Genomic DNA, 15,591 nt, shown 5'->3' on the forward strand with positions numbered 1-15,591 from the left:
GTACGTGTATGGAATGAGCTGCCAGAGGATGTGGTGGAGGCTGGTACAATTGCAACATTTAGGAGGCATTTGATGGGTATATGAATAGGAAGGGTTTGGAGGGATATGGGCCGGGTGTTGGCAGGTGGGACTAGATTGGGTTGGGATATCTGGTCGGCATGGACGGGTTGGACCGAAGGGTCTGTTTCCATGTTGTACATCTCTATGACTCTAAATACTGTGCATGTTTGTACATCCTGCCCTAGATGTTGAATTAGGCACACAATGCACCTTAACAATGCTAATTGCCCTTCACTCCCCTCAATGGGACTCCAATTGACCAACTGACACTTGCCTTGGCTATTTTGTAGTGTTGAAATGGCTGGTGCAGGATTGAGTAGACCATGCACTTCTTAGTCCACATCTCTTACCCCACTGGAAACTGTAAAACCCGGCCCTTTATTTCTAATGTTGAGGCATGTTTCTAATTCTGAGGATAAATTTAATGAGCTGTAATACTTTTTTTTCTTCAGAAATAATGTGAAAGAAGTATGAAAAATAATACCATTTATCTTGCTTCAGAAGTTACGAAAATGATTAAGTTCCTCCTTTTGGTGAACAAGCAAGGGCAAATACGGCTGTCCAAGTATTATGAACCTTTGGAAATCCACAAAAGAACATTGTTAGAAGCTGATGTTATTAAGAATTGCCTTCCACGAACAAAAGACCAGGTAAATGTCACAACACTTTATTAAAAATGAGCAAATCTGGTTTGGAATCATGAGTGAATCTTCTTAAAAAATGTATTTTGTTTACTTTACATTCAGTACAAGACAGATAGGACAGTAAGTTGTGAAGAGGACACAAAGAATCTGTGAACTTGGATAATAGCATATAAAGTCATACATCCAAATTTACTGATGACACTAAGTATGGGGCATTGTAGGCAGTGTAGATGATAGCAAGTTTTAAGAAGATTTGTAGCTCAGGTTGAGGTTCTGGATGTAGGTTGGCTCGCTGAGCTGGAAGGTTCATTTCCAGACGTTTCGTCACTCTACTAGGTAACATCATCAATGGGCCTCCAGGCGAAGCACTGCTTATACATCCTGCTTTTTATTTATATGTTTGGGTTTCTTTCGGTTGGTGATGTCATTTCCTGTTCTTTTTCTCAGGGGTGGTAGATGGGGTCTAACTCGATGTGTTTGTTGATAGAGTTCCAGTTGGAATGCCATGCTTCTAAGAATTCTCATGTGTGTCACTGTTTGGCTTGTCCTAGGATGGATGTGTTGTCCCAGTCGAATTGGTGTCCTTCCTTATCTGTATATAAGGACACTAGTGAGAGAGGGTCATGTCGTTTTGTGGCTAGTTGATGTTCACGAATCCTGGTAGCTAGTTTTCTGCCTGTTTGTCCAATATATCAAAATGCCATGCAAGAACTGTAACAAACACTACATTGGATGGGTATATGAATAGTAAGGGTTTGGAGGGATATGGGCCTGGTGCTAGCAGATGGGACTAGATTGGGTTGGGATATCTATCCGGCATGGACGAGTTGGACCAAAGGGTCTTTTTCCGTGCTGTACGTCTCTATGACACTATGTCTCTAATTGCATCATCAGATCTCCTTCAACAGAATAAGAGCCACATGATGTTTCCCAGAGGAAGAAAAGAAAACTGTTGGGCTCGATCAGCCTGTTAGTATGTTATAGCCTATTTTGGCACAGTATTTCAGAGGCCTGGCATCACACTGCCAGACAACTATTTTGCTTAGGAAATGAAATATGACACAGAGGTATCTAAAGATGGAATAAATTAATTTTAAAACTTTTTAAGTTTGGAAATGTAATAGAATCCAATTTACAAAACAGTGACGTATTATGAAACTCTGACAATGCTTCTTGTCTCATCCCCAGTGTTCATTTGTTGAATACAAGGATTTTAAACTAGTGTACCGTCAGTATGCTGCACTCTTTGTTGTGATCGGGATTGATGATGCAGAGGTAAGCAGTGTTTACCATTCTCAGTAAACTAATGAGTGCTGAACTCCCTGGCAGGGGCATGGTCTGTATCTTTCATTTAATATACATTGTTAATATACACATCAGTATTTCATCTTGGACAACATTTGGAACATAATGCCTTGTAAAATCCTCATTAATCCTCATATTTAAAGTATTTTTTTTATCAGTGACCTTTGACTACTTAAGTAAAAAACAAGATGGAATGAATTAATGCTTATAATTAAAATAGAATATGGCCATACATGTACAGCTCATCCACAGTGAAACAGTTAATGGGCTTAATTTACATAAGTGTGTATTGTTGAATACAGTGTCACATGTAATCTTGTATTTATCTTGTACTTCCTGATGTGTAAATTATCTTTATGGCACAAATATGAATTCTATACAAGTAACAGTATCTGATTACTGTACCGATATTAGAGTACGCCTCAGTGGAATGACAGCTGCTTTTTGTTCTAGTTTTATAATCTTGCAGATCTGCTGATATCACAGATAGATATATCCATCATTCATATTTTACAATTAATTTTGATGGTCATGGATTTTAGATATCTAAATTGCTGCTATTGTGAACGATGCTACTTTAATTAGAGTAACAAGCAGTTATGTGCATAACTGGAGCATTAAAGTAACTCATTACCAAGCAACTGAGCACTGACCATATATTCACTGGGTGGAAACAAACTCTGAAGTGTCACCAGCAACATAAGAGTTCCTGTCTGTGATATCTGGGGTTTGGAGACATTTAGAATAATGCTAAGACGATTCCAACTTGCATTCCAATGTAAACTTGAAATGCAAGTTTGAGGAATTACACCCCATTTTCTGCTTATGCACTTTACAGTCTCAAAGTCTCAATATTGAGTTCCATATCTTCAGAAACTGACCACATTATATCTTTTTTCTATTTTTCTCACATTCTGCCTCCCCTACACATACATTCGTAGACACACAGGCACAGGCACACGTGCGCGCGCACACACACACACAATTACCTTGTTTGTGTCTTATTTACTCCTCTTAGAAGGGGAGACCCATTTGCTCCCATTCACTCCTTAATTTACATGCATTTTACATCTCCTTTTTTCTTCACCATTAACAATCGCTTTGTCTTTTGCACTGGGCCTTGACATTGTCTAACTCTCTGAAATTTGAAAATTCCCAAACGTGAAACATTAACTCTGCTTCTGTCTCCATCAATGCTGCCAGACCTGCTTAGTTTATCCAGCATTTTCAGTGTTTCTCTCAGGTTTATGTCATCTCAGTGTTTTGCTTCTCCCCCTCAGAACCTTGTGTGTTTCAATGAGTTCACCCCTTGTTCTTCTAAACTCTAATGAATAAAAGCATATCTTGTTTACCTGTTCTTGATCAGTCATGCCAGGCATCAGCCTCTTTTGAATTTCCTTCAATGCTAGTATATCCTTTCTTAATTACAAGACCAAAACTATATACAGTATTCCAGGTGTGGCATCACTAACACCCTGTACATGTGTAACAAGATTTTGTTATCTTTAAACTATAACCCCTTAGCAATAAAGGCTGAAATTTCATTTGCATTCTTAATTATTTTCTGCATCTGTATGCTGACCTTTTATGTTGATGCTTCCTACCAATGTGCATGGCCTCACACATACCTACATTGAACTACATCGACCATGTTTTTGCCAATTCACCCAATCTATCAGTATTCCCTTGCAGATTTCTTAAGTCCTCATCAGAAAATGCCGTCCTCCTATTTATGTGTTGTCAGCAATTTTGGAAACATTACATGTCAAATCATTATAGATTGTAAATAATTGAGGGTCATAGGGCTGTTCCTTGTGGCACTCTCCTAATTACATCTTTTTCACCTGAAAAAGACATATTAATCCCAACTCTCTCTGTCTTCTGTATATATTCAATCCTCAATCATTGGTAATACATTACCCTGATACTGAGTTGCTATCTTATTCAATAACCAATTATGTGACACCTTTAATTCCATCTAGAAATTCAAATACACAATACCTACTAGTTCCTCTTTAGCAACTCTACTTGTTATGTCCTCAAGAACTCTAGCACGTTTGTCAAACATGATTTTGTTATGAAGGTGTAGACGTGTACTGTACCTTTAAGACAGACTGGAAGCTGGCATGGACTTAGAGCATACGGAAAGAAATTAAAATGTAACATTTAACTGTGAAACCAATAGTGCAGATGAGTTGCCATGATACATAAACAAATTCAAATTCAGCCAATCAGTTTAAATTATGCCACATGGTACCAAAATTCAATCAAATTTGAATTTAGTATTTTGACAACATCAAAACCAATTAAATGATACAATGTTTTGGGGTATAAAAACATTTTGAACAGTTAGGGGGAGAACTGCCAAGGATACCAACAAATATAACCTGCTAGCTGAAGAGCTCTCTGAAAGGTACCTGTCTGTTAGAAAAGTTGTGCAGCAGAAGAAGAAGAGATGACCCAGGAAAACCCAGAGGAAAATCTACAAAGCTGACTGGTTTTCAAACATGATTTTTTTTTGTAAATCTTAATCGGGTCTTTTTTTATCAAACCAGTATTGTAGAGTGAGAGGTAAAAGACAGGTTTAAGAGATAGGAGTTGTAAATAGCTGTTGTTTTAATGTTATCTACTGGACTTAAAGAATAAAATTGTTAATTTTCACTTCAAATACTCACCTCTGGATAGTTCCTTGCCTCGTGAAATTTAATAGATTACGGTACAAGGTGAGCTTCTCTGTGTGTTGGGGTAGAGGGGTTTACCCCGTGTTGTATCAATTTCCCTTTCACAAAACTATGTTGGGTCTGTTTGATTGTGTTTAGTTTTTTGGAATATTTTGTTACTTTATACTTAATAATGGACTTGAGCATTTCCTCATCGACGGATGTTAGGCTAATTGGCCTATATTTCCTGCTTTATGTTTCCATTGTTTTTGAACAGGAGAATCCCATTAGTAGTTTTCCAATTGTCTGGAGCCTTACCAGAATCCAATGAGTTCTGGAATATTTCACCCAATGCTTCCACTATCTCTGCAACCAGTTTCTTTAAAACGTTTGGTTGCAAGCCAGTCTGTCCTGACGACCAGTCTCCCTTTCGTCCCATTAGTTTGTCAAATATTTTGACCCTCATGGTCAAAACTGGAACAATTATTTTTCTTTCATTAGCACTTGCTTATGTGGGATGTTTATAGTGTTCTCTGCTGTAAAAACCAATGCAAAAATTGATTTAAATGATCTACCTTTTTCCTAATCCCCATTATCAGTTTTCCAGTTGCATCCTCTAAAGGTTTCAGACTCACTTTAGTTACTCAATGCACCTTTCAGACCTTAGTCATAATTTATAAAACAAAAAATAAACAACAATGCAGATATACAATTTAAAGAGTAATTAATTCTCTTCTGTGATTGAGTAGTCTTACATCAAATCCAGGAGTCAAAATTATATTGTATAAAGCAGTCGTTTCATGGAATAATAACAACTTCAGCTGAATAGGAAGACAGTCAGCCTGTAAGGTCTCCGCAGTGTTTGTTCCTCAACCATGCTCCAGTTTCCTCCCACAGTCCAAAGATGTGCAGGTCAGGCGAGGGTGGCACGGTGGCTCAGTGGTTAGCACTGCTGCTTCACAGCACCAGGGTCCCAGGCTTGATTCCAGCCTCGGGCGACTGTCTGTGTGGAGTTTGCACATTCTCCCTGTACCTGCGTGGGTTTCCTCTGGGTGCTCCGGTTTCCTCCCACAGTCCAAAGATTGGCATTAGCCAGAGGGAAATGGGTCTGGGTGGGTTACTCTCCTGATGAAGGGCTTATGCCCGAAACGTCGGTTCTCCTGTTCCTTGGATGCTGCCTGACCTGCTGTGCTTTACCAGCAACATATTTTCAGCTCTGATCTCCAGCATCTGCAGACCTCACTTTCTACTCTTCGGAGGGTCAGTGTGGACTGGTGGGGCTGAAGGGCCTGTTTCCACACTGTAGGGAATCTAATCTAATTTGAGTTATTTATTCACAATTTTCCTTTTCAAGTGCTTATTAATTTTTTTTTGGTGTTATTGACTCAATTGTGATGTATATTTGTCGCAATGAACTTCTATCTTCCTTTATTCTTCCACTATTAATCCTTCATCTATTTCCCTTTGTCATTGATTCACTGACTACTATTTACCATCCTAAATTCTGTCAACAATGTTCATGTTTCAGTTAGACTTCTCTGCTCTAATGAATTCATTTCTAGTTTTTCCAGGTATTTTGTATTAATACCAGCTCATTCCTGCTATTAATCTATTAAATTAATTTTTCCAGGCCTACAATATACTTTATATGATAAGTTGATCAAACTTAACAGATGCTGCAGCTGAGGTGTAACTGTTGTTTTTTACATTATCTCCTCAATTTCTGTTCAGTGCGCCATGCCAAAATCCAGATCATATTTGCCATTTTTATGTTTTTCTTTCCAGTTTGAGTTCTGATTTTGAAGATCTGTGTAAGTGTTTAAGTGTATACCCTGTATTTCTCTTGTTTTAAAGACTCCATTGACAATTCTATCATTTAGGTTGGATTTCCATTTTAACGCAAAAGCTGTTGCTTCACATTTGTCAATGTTGAAATTAATTTGCCATAAAATTTGCCCAATCTATGAGTCTGCCTTGTGTCCTATTGCAGACTTCCTTCAGATTTATCATGTTTCTTAAATTTGTGTCATCAGTAAATTATGGTGTTACTGTTCCCAAGTCAAAATGATTCATCCAGAGAGAACAACTTCAGAACTTACCTTAGCTGATTAAGAATTGAAATTGAATTTTTAAAAATTCTGAAAATAAAAAAAAACTGATATCAATGAAAGTGACCATGAATCCGCCAGATTGTTGTAAGAATCCAGCTGGTTTACAAATATTTTTCAGGAGGGAAACCTGCTGTCCATACTGGAGCTAGCTAATATGTAAGCCCAATCTCACGAAAATTTAGTTAACCATTAACTGTTCTTTTACGTGGTCAAACAAGCACTCCGGTATATCAAAACTGTTACAAAATATAAGAATTGAAATGGGGAGCACCTTTTTCAAATAAACTGCTGTGTTCAAAAAAGCTCGCCTACACTTTCTGAAGGAAATGAGTGATGAGTGATAAGTGCGAGCTTTTGATGAGCATAATAAGAATAAATCAAAATTTAGCGAAAAACAAAAATCATCCCCTGTGGCTATTACTAACTACAGATCATCAATACAAGAATCGCCCATTTGATCCTGCTGTTTTCTTTACCTTACAGTCAGTCCTTTATCCATAAAGCCATGAGGTTCTAACCTAGTTCCTCCTATTCCTTCGTTCTTCCTATTCCTTCAGTCCTCCAACTATGCCCATTCCCACATTGCAAGCAGTTCACCTAGATAATTGATAACATTGAAATAGAATTTGTGCAGACAAATAACTATCTTATTTTTGATTTTCAGAATGAACTGGCTGTGTATGAACTTATACATAATTTTGTCGAGGTTTTGGACAAATATTTCAGTAGAGTGGTGAGTTAACAAAGAATATTAATTTATCTATGATTTACATCGTTAAAGTTGTTCCACGATGTCGTAATGGTACATCTCACTGGGTCATAAATTATTTTGGAAATGGCATTGATCAGACTACAGCACTAAACTAGATCAAATATCTAACTCAAAGTCTCATAAGATAGATAGTGAGAAAAGTATGTTTTATAATTGGAAATATTGAGAGCGTTTTGGCAACATGTTCTATTCTAACTCAGTTTTAGGAAAACAGACTATCAGAGAATGAAGCCATTCATGAAGCTGTTTGAGAAAATCTGTTTGGACAATGCTTTGCCAAAAGTGACATTGAACGTCAAATCACTGGACAAGAAATTCAACAAAATGAGAGTAAACCTTTGGTAATTGAATAAATGAGGACAAAAAAAAGAGGTTATTCCTTGAATATAGATCTTGACACCAGTATTGTACACACAAGAGTACAAGGATCAGGTGAAGACTGACAAGTTCCTAGTCTGACAAGTGGAAAGAGACAATGGGATTAGAATTGCAGGGAATAGAAATCATTGCTGAAAAAGGACAGATATCCCAACTACTGGGTGGAAACTTATTGAGGTATTGGGTGTCTCACATATTGGCTGAAGAACTGAGAAGAGACCTCTTTCAGAAAGGCCTACTGAACCACAAGCCAGTTAGGTAGTGGTAAGGCCAGTGTTGGGCCTTACCTTGTGCCTCAAGACCCTGAGGTATAAATCTCACCTACTAACAGCTACCAGCTAACCAAAAGCCTGCAGATCTTGATGTCAGCAGCATCACTGTGGAAGCCATTGCTGTTGCTAAAAGGATAGGCACTGACTCCCAATATGTGGAGAGACCCAGGCCACAGGTACGTAATATAGATGGGTGCTGTTGTGGGTTTGGGGTTGTGCAGAGGAGTACTCTGGGATTGAGCATGGGCCTTCCCACCCAGAAACTTAATTGTGGTGGTGATACAATGATAGTGGGAATCCAAGAGCCAACAAGAGCAGAAGATTCCATCCAGTGTATTGTATCTGTATTGATGGAAAAAGACAATGACTCTATTTGAAATTAAGGTTTAGTTTCCTGGGAAATGACATTTTAGGAATGTTGAAAATGGCAATAGATATAGGTGGACAACTGCATAAAATGGCATTCATAGATAAGCAGAAACATAGCAGCGATCATCAGATTCTGTTATAATTCTTTGAGGAAGAATCAGTGCATAAAGATAGCAAGAATTCTCTGAAAAATGTTAATCTAAAATGCAATAATATTTTTGATAATAGTAATCCAGTAACAGGTTATCAAAAAGCACAGAATAGGAACAATTATTAAAGTTGATTGACAAATAACTGTTTCAAAGGAGGCGAGGGTAATAATGTTTGGAACTGCATTGTAGTAGTGGGAACTGACTACTGCAGTTTTCCAAATTTCATACTGGGACTGAGATAAATGGGTTAGCAATAACAGCTGATAGCAAATGTTATCTGGACACAAATGTCGCAAAGATTTAAGAGCAGGATGATCCGCAGAGGGATTTGACTAAATTTGAAAGTTGTGAAAAAATGGTAAATTAATTTGAATGTTGATGAGCACAATGTGATGAAACTATCACTTTGAACAGAGGTTGAAACTCAGTGTCAGTGTATAGTACAGTAAAAGATTTTGGGAGATCAGTGGAGCATTGAAATCATCGTGCAGCAGCGCTAATTGTAGCAAATAGGATTTCTGCAACCATTGTACCCAAATCTGTGGTGCAATATTGAGCCAGATACCCTAAGGTGCATACTTTAGATTGTCATGTTACACTAATGCTTTCAAAACACTCGAAAAAATGTAGCACAAAACTGCACTTTTGCTATCTGGTATCAAGTGCATGTGATAGCAGGAGGAACAGATCTGTTTATTTACAGAAGAAGAGACTAAAAAGGGATTTTAATAAGATATTCAAGATAATGAAAAATATCCCTAAACTATAAAAGAAAAGGTTTCCTATTGCTCAAATAATAAGGAGAAAATAAGAAAGGAAGCTCAAAATAACGGAGATGGTACAATATGGTGTTTGGAATCAACTTACCAGCAAGACAATAATCTGCATAAGTTTAGAAAGGGAAGCTATTCCTATCCTTCTGTTATAAAAAGAGAAATATTCTGCTTATAACTTCTGTTGCTAAATCAATAGCTGAACATAATTTTCTACTCTTATATATGCTTCATGTTCTGTATCAAAATTCATGCTATTTTAGTAAGAAGCTTGAGTTTTTAGTGACAATTTTAATTGTAATAAATAAGTTGATTAGAATCTCGTGAAAGTCCTCATCATGGCTTTATCTGTACATAATTAGAACTAAAACACTTGAGAGAGGTTAAGTCTTATTTTGTTTCTAAAATAAACACCATCTTGACATCAATATGTATAGAATGCTCTTGTTGGTCCCAAAGAAAAGAAGGTATTGGCATCCCAGTTGAATAAAAACCTATAAGAAACTCTCATTCTGTCAGTTCATGCCTGGTGTGCTCAAGTCAAAATTGTTACCCATCTGTCAGTTCATCCAGCATGATTATCATTTGAGTTAGTGAAGAATATTTTAGTTATTATTAAAGGAATGTTTAGAAACCACAGAATGCTACATGTGTACTTATTAACTGGTTGAACATCAACTTGTCAAAATTGTTCCAAACATCTACTGTTATACCCTGCTTCATGCTTCCTCCATGACCTCCATTCTCACTTTGACTGCCACTAATGTTTCAAGTTTAAAATCCTTGTCATCACCCTGAAGTCACTCCATGGTGTCATTCCAACCTAACACCCCAATAAATGTGATTTTCCCAAACCCTCTCCTTCTGACTGCTGTGTACCCAATTCCTTTATATTGCTATGAATGCCAGGATACCTTCGCTTTGGAATTCCCTTTCTCTGACTGGCAACCTCACTTGATCTTTCCGGATACACTTTTCATTGACCTAATACGACATGCCATGGTCTTTTATTACAATTAAGGTACAATGTAAGTAGTAGTATCAGCTGTTCATAATTAAAACTTTTTAAGGTAATCAGTTTGTTTCATATTATAAGGCCAAGCACTACACAACATTCTTAATTCTAATCACATTAATCTTACTGAAATACAGAAGAAAAGTTTGATTTTGTTATCTAACCATATCTTTGTCTTTTCTTTTTCAGTGTGAGTTGGATGTATCCTTTTGTGAAAAGTAATTTTTTGTTGACTGTATCTGGGAATTATGAAAATTCATAGATATAGCCATATAGTGGTTCCAGCAGAGATAAAACCATCAAACATAGGAGCAGAATTAGACCATACATCCCATCATGTCTGCTCCACTATTCGATCATGGTTGATATGCTTTACAACCCCGTTCTCCTGCATTCCTTCTTTAACCCTTGATCCTCTTTCTAATTAAGAATCTATTTATCTATCTCTTTCTTTAATACACTCACTGACTTGGCCTTCACAGCCTTCTGTGACAGTGAGTTCCGCAGATCTACCCCTCTCTGGCTGAAGAAATTCCTCCTCATCTCAATTGTAAAGGGTCGTGCCTTCACTCTGAGGCAGTGTCCTCTGTCCTAGTCGCTCCTACTAGTGGAGATAACATCTCCATGTTCACTCCAACCGTCTTGGTATTCTGTAAGTTTCATTGATAGCCCCATCCTTCTAAACTCCTTCAAGTACAGACCCAGAGTCCTCAGCTGCTCTCATATGACAAGCCCTTATTCCTGCGATCATTCTTGTAAACCTCCTCTGGATCCCTTCCAAGGCCAGCCTATCCTTACTTAGATTTGAGGCCCAAAGCTGCTCCCAAAATTACAAATGCACTCCTGCCAGCTTCAGCAATGAATCATTGCTCTTCTATTCTAGCCCCTGTGAAATGAATGAGGAGAAAGTGAGGTCTGCAGATGCTGGAGATCAGAGCTGAAAATGTGTTGCTGGAAAAGCGCAGTAGGTCAGGCAGCATCCAGGGAACAGGAGAATCGACGTTTCGGGCATAAGCCTTTCTTCAGGAAATGAATGCTAAACATAAAATTTGCCTTCTTAGCTGCAAGCTGAACTTTCATGTTAATCCTATAAGAATCCTGAACAAGTCCCTTTGTGATTCAGATTTCCAATGCCTTTCCCCTTTTAGTAAAATAGTCTAAGCCTTTATTTTTCCTACCAAAGTTCATAACTTTACAATTACCCCAATTGTATTTCATCTGCCACTTCTTTGCCCACTCTCATATCCAAGTCATTCTGTAGCCTCTCTGCCTCTTCAACACTACTTGTCCCTCCACCTATCATGTTGTAATCTGCAAACATAGCAACAATAGCCTCAGTATCTTCATCCAGATCGTTAATATATAATGTCAATAGCAGTGATCCTAACACTGACCCCTGCGGAACTCCATTAGTTACCAGCTGCCATCCTGAAAAGACCTCTTTATATTCACTCTGTACCTCTGCCAGTTAGCCAATCCTCTTCCATATCAGCACCTTGCCCCTAACAACATTGGCTTTTATCTTATTTCACAGCCTCTTGTGCAGCACCATTTCAGAGGCCTTCTGGAAATCCAAATAGATCACATCCACTAGCTCTCCTTTGTCTAACTTTCTTGCTCCCTCCTCAGAGAATTCTAACAGATTTTTCAGGCATGACCTCCCTTGACAAAGCTGTGGTGACTTAGCCCTATTTTACTATGCACATCCAAGTTCTCTGCAATCTCGTCCTTAATACTTTACTCTAAAATCTTACCAATGATCAAGGTCAAGATCAGGCTAACAAGTCCATAAAAATCCTGTCTTTGCCTCCCTTCTTTCTTATACAGGTGTGTCACATTAGCTATTTTCCAGTTCTGTGGGACCCACCTTGATTTAGTGGTTCCTGAAAGATCATCACCTATACCTCTGCAATCTCCTCAGCTATCTTTCAGAACATTAGACTGTCATTGCCAACTGAACAGCAGAAGGAAATGTAAACCATCAGTCCACAACCACCTGATGAAGGGGCAGCATTCTGAAAGCTAGTGCTTCCAAATAAACCAGTCACACCTGGTGTTGTGTGACTTTTAACTGTGTACACCCCAGATCAACACTGGCACCTCCAAATCATTCTGATTGGTTTTTCTTTAGAGCAGCAAAACAAATCAACAGTGACCAAATGGGAACCTGCCTATTCCATGTTCAACTGCCCAGACCACTTTACTATTGCATAGATATTAATTTTTACTTTATCCTTTATTTATATGAACATATAATTTAATTAACTTTATTTTTGTTAAATAACTAATATTAAATGGGAAACTAGAGTGTAAATGTTTCCTGTGCAGCCATTTGACTGATGTCCTTTCATGTATGGTGGCCAGTGGATTCACTATTTGAAAGACATATCAAGTCAACAATGAAGCTTCAAGATCACATGCTTCTGATCTGTGACATTTTTTCCAAATAAGTTTTCATTTCCTTAATATTTGAATTATCCAGATCATGTTTAATTTAGACAAAGTTCACATAATTTTGGACGAAATGATTTTGAATGGTCGTGTTGTGGAGACAAACAAAAGCAGAATCCTTGCTCCTCTGCTTGCACTTGACAAAATGACTGAAAGCTAAAACAAAGGAAGCTTGTTCAAAAGCTGCATCATCCATTCACAAGGCTTTTTCCTAATCTTTAAAATGCTGCTTTATGGATGTCCTGAGTTTTGTCTTTCTTTTGACTTACTATAGAAAACCAGCTTCATGACCAGATCAAAGGAATAGCTAAGTACATTTAGATTACTTCTACTCTGGAAATTCCTGGACAGGAATAAGAAACAGGGAAGACCTATTCAAGAATCATCAGACAAACAGGAGAGGGAATCATTATCAAAATCAAGCTCCCTGTTGCAGCAGTCACAAGCCATGTCCAGCAGCACAGCCAGCCACTTTAACAGCCCTGTGTGAGGAGAGGGTGGCAGGTGGGTGGGATAGGATGGTACGGTGCCAAGGGGGTAAGGGATAGGATGGTAGTGTGCCAACTGGGTAAGGGGTAGAGTGCCAGATAGTTGTAGGGTTGGGGATAAGGTTGCAGATGAGGAATGCAGGTGCCTCAGGGTTAGATAAAGAAATACTTATAACTTGGTATTGATACATTAAAAAATCTAATTGATTTACACTTTTATAGAGTGTAGCAGGAGCAACTTATTTTGAAAATTATTAACTTTTTAAATAAATTCCACACATGCCATTGTTATTATGGAGTTCATTCTGTACAAAGTGTATATTGGGTGAATGCACATGAAACTGAAAGGCATAGAGGGTATGAGTTGCCATTGGAAGTAGGTGAGGGGCCCAAATTAACATGGAGGCAGCGTGGGAGTCTTTGGGTGTCACCGGTGAGAGATAGAGGGTTTAAAATACAAACAGACAAATGGAGACACAATGCTGGGAAATGCAAATAAGGCTAGCTTTCTAAATTGCTTGCCTTTGTGACCACCTTCAATATGCTTCTGGAAGACATGGGAGTAATTCTATCCCGTACCCACCTTCCAATCCCCTGCTGCAGATAAAATTGAATCATCCAAAGTCGCACCAAATAGAGGTATCGAGATGTACAGCATGAAGGTCCAATTCGTCCATGCCGACCAGATATGATGAGATTCTCTACAGCATTTCCCTCTAACTGATGCACCTAACACTATGGACAATTTATTATGGCCAATTCACCTGACCTGCACATCTTTGGATTGTGGGACGAAGCCCACACAGACATGGGGAGAACGTGCAAACTCCAGACAGACAGTCACGCAAGGCTGGAATCAAACCTGGGAACCTGATGCTGTAAGGCAGCAGTGCTAACCACTGAGCCACCGTGCTGCCCACAGTGCATTCTTAATCTTAATCTTAGTCTTAAATTAATCTAATCCCATGTGCTAGCACTTGGTCCATATCCCTCTAAACTCTTCCTATTCACAACCAATTACAACAGTTAAAAGGTATCTGGATGGGTAAGAGTCTCCATCACTTCCTCTGGCAGCTCATTCCATACATGCACCAGCCTTTGCGTGAAAAAGTTGGCTCTTAGGTCCCTTTTAAATCTTTCCCCTGAGGTCCCTTTTAAATCTTTCCCCTCTCACCCTTGAGTTCTGGACTCCTCCATCTCAGGGAAAAAACCTTGTCTATTTACCCTATCCATGCCCCTCATAATTTTGTAAACCTCTATAAGGTCACCCCTCAGCCTCCGACGCTCCAGGAAAAACAGCCCCAGCCCCTCTCTCTAGCTCAAACTTTCCAACCCTGGCAACATCCTGTAAGTCTTTTCTGTACCGTTTCAAGTTTTATAACATCCTTCTGACAGGGGACGAAACGTTTGCAACAAAAACTTCCAGCTCGGCGAACAGAACCACAGCAAGGAGGGATACCAGAATCGCACACCAGTTTTAAACATTAACTGTGTTCTCTTGGCATAAGCTGCCTGACCTACTACATAGTTTGTCTTTATTTCAATCCTCCAAAGTCTGCAATCTTTTGCTTTTAGTTTCAAAAATAAACAAAAATAATTTCTACCTTACCTTTGTGGTAACATTCATGTGTCTGAAAATCGTGCATTGCAGTTCACTTGAGATTTCAGTACGAAATGTAGGGTGACACTTCAATGCACTATTGCAGAAATATTGCATGGTCAAAACTGCCATCTTTTGGATAAAATATTAAAACAAGATTCTGTCCGGGGAACATAAAAGGTCTCACAGCACTACTCAAAGATGAGCAGGACAATTCAACTGATGGCATAACCAGTCCATATGTTAACCAGCATCACTAAAATATATTATGTGCTAAGTTATCTAATTGCTGCTGTTGGACCTTGCTGTGCATAAATTGGCTGCTGTGTTTGCTACATTGCTAACAGAAATTACAACAGTATTTCATTGTCTGCAAAGTACTACCAAATGACCTGATGTTGTGAAAACACTATATAAATTAAGTCTTTCAGACTAGAGTGTCCAGTTTTGATTCCTGAAGCATACTGCATGATTTAATTTAGCTTGGCTGCCAGACAAGGCATGACAACTGGTATAATTGACCTGCGTCAGGAATGTGAGG

General features: G+C 38.4%; 1 protein-coding gene across 3 annotated transcripts in view; it reads left to right on the plus strand.

Moving 5' to 3' along the window:
• ap4s1 (adaptor related protein complex 4 subunit sigma 1) overlaps positions 1–14,268 on the plus strand; it is a 21,441-nt gene extending 7,173 nt beyond the window's left edge. For 2 of the 3 annotated variants that reach the window (XM_043698055.1, XM_043698054.1), the window contains exons 3-7: positions 562–710; positions 1,893–1,979; positions 7,445–7,513; positions 10,701–10,712; positions 12,994–14,268. In XM_043698055.1, the coding sequence (XP_043553990.1) occupies positions 573–710; positions 1,893–1,979; positions 7,445–7,513; positions 10,701–10,712; positions 12,994–13,122 (435 nt within the window). In that variant the 5' untranslated portion in view covers positions 562–572 and the 3' untranslated portion in view covers positions 13,123–14,268. The remainder of the gene's footprint in view (positions 1–561; positions 711–1,892; positions 1,980–7,444; positions 7,514–10,700; positions 10,713–12,993) is intronic. The other variant, XM_043698056.1, reaches the window with a different exon arrangement.
• The last annotated feature ends 1,323 nt before the right edge of the window (positions 14,269–15,591 follow it).

The sequence above is a fragment of the Chiloscyllium plagiosum genome, chromosome 10 (assembly GCF_004010195.1).
Source record: "Chiloscyllium plagiosum isolate BGI_BamShark_2017 chromosome 10, ASM401019v2, whole genome shotgun sequence".
NCBI lineage: Eukaryota > Metazoa > Chordata > Chondrichthyes > Orectolobiformes > Hemiscylliidae > Chiloscyllium > Chiloscyllium plagiosum.